Source organism: Hippocampus comes, unplaced genomic scaffold, assembly GCF_001891065.2.
Source record: "Hippocampus comes isolate QL1 unplaced genomic scaffold, H_comes_QL1_v1.1 scaffold345, whole genome shotgun sequence".
Taxonomy (NCBI): Eukaryota; Metazoa; Chordata; class Actinopteri; order Syngnathiformes; family Syngnathidae; genus Hippocampus; species Hippocampus comes.
In genome coordinates this window covers 1,325,623-1,331,610 of record NW_017805538.1, presented here as the reverse complement: position 1 = coordinate 1,331,610, position 5,988 = coordinate 1,325,623, and the positions used below count along the sequence as shown (strand labels likewise).

General features: G+C 47.0%; 1 protein-coding gene across 1 annotated transcript in view; it reads right to left on the bottom strand.

Moving 5' to 3' along the window:
- The window catches only part of raph1b (Ras association (RalGDS/AF-6) and pleckstrin homology domains 1b), a 44,585-nt gene that overhangs the window by 12,370 nt on the left and 26,227 nt on the right, over positions 1 to 5,988 (bottom strand). The window contains exons 9-18 of the mRNA XM_019878517.1: positions 5,275 to 5,352; positions 4,248 to 4,407; positions 3,818 to 3,939; positions 3,473 to 3,538; positions 3,250 to 3,393; positions 2,934 to 3,044; positions 2,733 to 2,831; positions 2,512 to 2,632; positions 2,295 to 2,428; positions 83 to 1,113 (exon numbers count right to left, since the gene is read on the bottom strand). Coding sequence (XP_019734076.1) covers positions 83 to 1,113; positions 2,295 to 2,428; positions 2,512 to 2,632; positions 2,733 to 2,831; positions 2,934 to 3,044; positions 3,250 to 3,393; positions 3,473 to 3,538; positions 3,818 to 3,939; positions 4,248 to 4,407; positions 5,275 to 5,352 — 2,066 coding nt within the window. The remainder of the gene's footprint in view (positions 1 to 82; positions 1,114 to 2,294; positions 2,429 to 2,511; positions 2,633 to 2,732; positions 2,832 to 2,933; positions 3,045 to 3,249; positions 3,394 to 3,472; positions 3,539 to 3,817; positions 3,940 to 4,247; positions 4,408 to 5,274; positions 5,353 to 5,988) is intronic.

Here is a 5,988-nt window from a genome sequence, read left to right as displayed (position 1 = left end):
AAGGGGTGTTGGAAAATTTGAATGGTGTTGTGTTTTTGGGGGGGGGGGGGGGGGGGGGGGGGGGGGTGGAGGTGGCGGCGATGGAGTTGGAGCAGGAGGCGGGGAGTCATCTACTTCTCCATTTCCAGGCAGGAGATCTCGTGGCGGGCTGGGAAACCTCTCTTTCAGTTCACGCTTCATCCCAATTGGATTCGTTGACTGGCTGATGAGAATCGCTGCCGACGGGGGAGGGGGAGGAAATACTACTCCATTGGTCTGGGGAGCCACAGGCGGGGGGATGAAGCCGGCGGGTGCGTTAGGACTCGGAGGGCCGAACTTCAGTGCCGCCATGGCAGAACCAGGGGTTGGCATAGATGGCGGCGGAGGAGGAGGAGGCGGAGGCGGCACATTAGTCCTTGCTGCAATGTGATTCACATTTGGTTTGCTGTGCAACTTTGCGGTGGGCGGTGTCTGGGATGGGGGAGGTTGTTGGGGATGCATTCTGTGGTGACTGCCAGACTGGTTCTTGTTCTGCAGTCTGGTTATTGTACTGAATTTGTACATGTTGAGAGCTGGAGAGTAGTGCGACATGGTTTGGACTGGGGGTGGCGGTGGTGGTGGAGGAGGCGGAGGCGGAGGTGGAGGCGGTGGAGGAGCTGGCTGTTGCTGAGGCGGGGACACGTGGCTGTAGTTACTGTCACTGTTTGGCGGCTGTTGGGACGGCACAACATTGTAGTTGCTTACTTTCGGCGAATGCTGATTGTAGTTTGCATGCGTCTGGTGCTGTTGAAGTGATGGTGGTGGAGGCATTTGGCTGTAGTTGTTCACAGGGTGTGGTGGCTGTTGAGGGGGCACGTGGCTGTAGCTGCTCATGGTGTGCGGCTCCTTTTGTTGCAGCACTTGTGGAGGCTGCTGCAAGCGCTGAGGTGACTGCGGCTGGGGCTGCGGGACCTGTTGAGGCGACTGAGGCTTAGGGGGCAGGTGCTGCTCAACTGCTTGCGGTTGAGGCTGTTGCTGCAGATGAGCCTGAGGGGAGGTTGTCAGGGCTTGCTGGTCAACTGAATGCTGGCTGTGATGACGGTGACTGTGGGAAGCATGTGGCAAAGTGGCTCCTCTGGAAGCCTCCATTCGCATCTGCTTGAAGCAGAATGTGTGTCAGGGTCAGGAGCAAACAAGACATGCAAGTAGTTTTAAAGATTTTACCCCCTGAGCACAATTGCCAGATAAGCTGCTGGCCTGTGTCAGAGCTGCAAGAGCGTCAGGTGCGATCAGTGTTCAATTCGCAGCCCTGTGTCATGTTCCTGTTTGTGGCCTGGCCAGCAGGTGGCAGACTGAGCGGACTGGCTGGTTGCACACCTGCTGCCAATCTTGCATATGGGAACTCTGTATTTAAGGACCCACAAGCTGTCTGCTTGTTGTCGGAATATTGTTGCAGCCTTGCTGCTCTCCTTGCTCATTGACGTTTTCTGTAGACCTCGTCGTGTTTTCGCTCTTGATCTCTCGGTACCATTGGTTTTGTGAGTATGGTTTTTGTTTTAGTGGATTGGCTTTTGTTTGCGTGAATTGGATACATTGCATTTCGTTTGTAGACTTGGGTTTGTTTTCCTTCCTTGCTTTTTGTGCAAGCGCTTTTGGTTATCGTCTAGTTTTGTGTTCCCTGGTCCTTGTTTTGACCAGTGCTTTATGTTACTACTTTGTCTGTGCGATTTTCATATATTAAACATTTTTGTTACGGAGTCCTTGTCTGGAGTCTACAATTTTTGGGATTCAAAACATTATTCGGTTCGTCCGAAACGTGACAGTGTGGGTATTGTCATTGACACACTCAGCTCACAATCCATCTCCCATAATTTCTCAAAAATAACGCGGATATGAAAATACACACACAAAATATATGAGCATCGAGGTGTGACGGTGAGTCCACACTGCACGCATACACGACACAATCCGATGAAAACTTGAGTGTTAACAAGGCTGTTCGCAAGGTAAGTGAGCTTCCCTTTACGTGGACAAAAATACGCGTCTGGACACAAGAATAATTATTCACTTTTTGAACATGGACACCAGCTAATTGAGGGACTATAAAATACAAGATGTTAGGTATTATGTATCAAATACACATGTTCGCACACAGATGTTAGGTATTATGTATCAAATACACATGTTCGTGTTACTCTGGAAAAAATTAAGGCCTTCAGAGACCGCTTTGACTTCTGTCTTAAAGAGACAGGCAAATAAATTGTCTTTACTGATATACTTGTAATGTACTAATTCATCAGGGATGCAGTGCACACGCAGCTTTTGAGTCGTCATACCTTGGTGTTCTCCTCTAATTGAGTGCCTCTCTTCCATGCCTCTGAGAAAATGGAGCTCACAACACTCTGGGAGCGACCATGAGACCCTGTGTCCACGCCGCTGTCTGATTGGCCTGAATGATTAGATTGTGATTCTAGAGGCACAAATAAGAATGGAAAATGAATTTAGAACTCAAAGTGGATAGCACCTAATTTCTTCATACTAAAAATGACCAACCGGGTATGCTTGTAGAACTGGAGCCGGAACGAATGCTAGAGGTAGATAGAGAGGACCAATCATAGGCTGCCTCTGTTCTTTTCATGGCCTCCTGGTAGTTCATATAGAGCTGCTTCCCATACTGGATGCAGAGCACAATCCCGGGAAGGGTTTTACATTTCCATTTTGACACAAACATGATTTGTATCTGACAGAAATCTGATTGTTAAGGGCTTGCTCACCTTTGCAATTCTAATTCCATTCACCCACTGGTGCAAGGTCCTGACATCATCACAGCACAAATACTTAATATATTGTGACTTCTTCTGGATCTGTGGATGCTGGATGACAACAACACTTGTCAGTGCAATTCCTCTACTGAAGAATGAGCAAGAGACATAACGTGTGCCCAGCATAGTAAGAGGTCCAATTACTGGCTTTACCTTCAAAGCCAGGCAGTAGTCAGTAGGAGCTTTATATTTGCTGCGATAGTCTTGCCCATAATAGACATTAACGTGGTCCAGTTGCAGGAAGCACACAAGATCTCTGGATGCCTGCACAAAAAGGAGACGATGTGATGTACAGGAATTGACTTGTCATTTCTAATTTAAGATGGTCACTTAATGACCTAGCAGGTCCCAAGAATGAAACAAATCTGTAAAGAAGTTACAAACTTAAAATACCAAAGAGCGCCCTTCTCTTATATACCGAATTGACATTAATATATATATATTATGGTGGGACTCAAGACTCACTGACCTTGGCTTTGCCTTTGGGGACATAGTAGATTCCAGAAGCCCTGAGGAGGAAGTAGCGCTTCTTCCATGACTTCTTCCCATCATCCTTTAGCCACAGCACACCTTCAATCTCAGGCACTGACACGGAGCTGCCGCAGAAGCACTCCTGAAAATTGATGTTGAAAGACTTGTCTTTTTCCTCATTGGAGGAGGACATGTCATGATGTGGTTGTTCATCATCCCACCTCTAATAAGGCCTCCTTATTCCTGTCAGCCATTTCTGAAGTCTCCTTACGCCCCAACAAGTAGTTCTGGATAGAGATTAGTTGAGGGGGTGAAGGAGGAGACAGTGTTAAGTCAGTGGCTCACTGCGTCTGACGTTGAATTAATTATTTACGTTGACTTGCTTTACAGCTTTGACCTACTAACGCTCCAGCACAAACACGCTCTCATTTGCTCTCCAAGAAATTCAGGCACCACGGAGGATGCGTAAACTACGTGTTGGTGTCTACAGCCTGACAAGGCTATTCAACATGCAACCCATCTCCTCCCTGCTTGCATGGATGTGTGGAGGTGCTGTGACCAGGCACCTGCGGGTTCTTGAAGAGAGCATATTTCTCGATGCGCTCGATGAACATGAGCTTGTTGTGACTGTCCCGCGTCCAGTTCAACAGATTCTCCACCAAGTTCTCGTGATCCTCAAAAATACGTTCTGACCAAAGGAGAAGAAAAGATGAAGATGCAATAGTTTTTGATCAAGGTTATGCACAAATGGCAACCGATTGGAGGAGCTGGACATTGACCACGAAACACCCTGATACGTTTTTGACGGGACTACATGTACAGATTGGTAACAGTGCAACAGAGGACTTTTTTGATTTGTAACATTGTTACATTAAAAAAGAAAGAAATCAATCAATTTACTGTACTAGAAGTACCATTGTCAAATATAGCCTTAAACCAGGCTCATTCTCACTCTTCAACAATTTATATGTGATTCAGTTCAAGAGTCTCCATTACCCATTTGCAGCTCTGTAATAGTTTCCACCAGGGACCAGTCTGGGCTGTAGCCACAGTGCGATTTGTCCAGCAGGCTGTCCAGCACCTGCCTGACCGTCTGCCTCTCGTCCACCATCATGGTCTTGGAACTCTCGTCCGACATGTGGACCCTGATCACCAGCTGGGAAGTTCGGAAAGTCGACAAGTGATGGTTTATTCCTGCCGCAACTTTTCAATCGATTTTTATCTGACCTAGTTATTCTACTGGATCCGGCGGGGTGAAGTGAGGTTTCTTGCAAATTCTGTATACAGAGGTATTAACGGGTCGCAGTGTGACCATTAAAGACCAACTTCCAGTAATCTGGTCTTGCATCTAAATCGCACCAAAAGTCGAGGAAGATTAAATTCAACTGAACGTGACTAGCGCATGCATGTGCCAAATCCAGCCTTGCACAGCCCGTCCCGGTGTGAAATTGAGTAAAACCCTCAATCGCTTGACCTCCCCGTCGCCTCTCACTGATCCTAGCATCCAATCAGTGTCCGGGTTCACGAGAAATTTGGATGAATGACAACGCCAAAAAAGCTGCAGACGTGGGGTGTCTGAGACATTTGGCCCAGCTTCTCGTCCAGCCACTAAACCAGAATTAACTCATTCCTACTCTGAAAGCTCCAATGTCAAAAGGACAACCAAGATCTTGAGACGTTTGGAAAAACGCAGAGTGCAGCACTTGATAATTAAACCTTTTAATTCTCCAATGCACACCAAAAAAATGAAATTGCTCCCTCGCATGGAAGCAGCTCGCTCATTGAAGAAACAGAAGAAAAAAATGGCATCTGCACACCCTATATCTATCTTTGCAACCTCTTGCAGATGCACGCTCACGATCAAATGCTGCACTGACCTACTTTCGAGGCTGTGAATGAAGTTCACAAAGGAATGCAGCATGCAGCGAATGTGAGAAGACAGCCTTATCGACGTGAGTCACAGAAGCTTGTGATGATGAGACGGAGCAAGGAAATGACACACAAAAGGAAGGGAGGCCCCTACCTTTTTGACTTGCGCCTCTTTGATTTTCTCCAGGGCTACTCGGATCTTCTCTGCCTTCAGCTTGGCGGCGTGCTCCTCCTGAATGGTTCAAAGAGCAGTTTGGTTAATAAACTGAGCATTCACACACCAGACTGCTTGCGTGCTCGTAACCTCGCTCCATCCTCACCATCCTTGTGATTATTCATCTAGTACTAAGAGGACAACTTCATGAAATAGTTATCAGCCTTCCACTTAACATGCAACAAGACCTGGATGTGATAGCGCAATGAAAATGCGAGAATGCATTTGCCTTTGTTTTACTCGCCTGTCCTCTCCAACAAGATGCCATCACCTCCATTCTGCAGGTCGCCAAGAAAACACCTCTTCGTGTTTCAAGAGACTAACGGATCAACAAACGCGGTGAAGGCAAATCTCATCGATCGCTACAATGGTCCAATGCTCGCTCAAATATGGCGCTTCATTCGCCCTCTTTGGTTCCCCTCTAGATTTTCAGGGGGCTGCAGCAGCTCCCTTTGATCCCTTGTACGAGGAAAGCGAGACAATACAAGGAGATCCCCGGAGAGCGCTACGAGCTTCTGATGAGTGTGGGATCAGTTCAGAAAGCCTCCATGCCCTCTAGTCACGGATAATATTGGCAAAAGACAAACTTCCAAAAGTGCCACTTAAAAAAAAAAAAAAAAAAAAAAAAAAAAAAACCAAAAACACAAAAACACC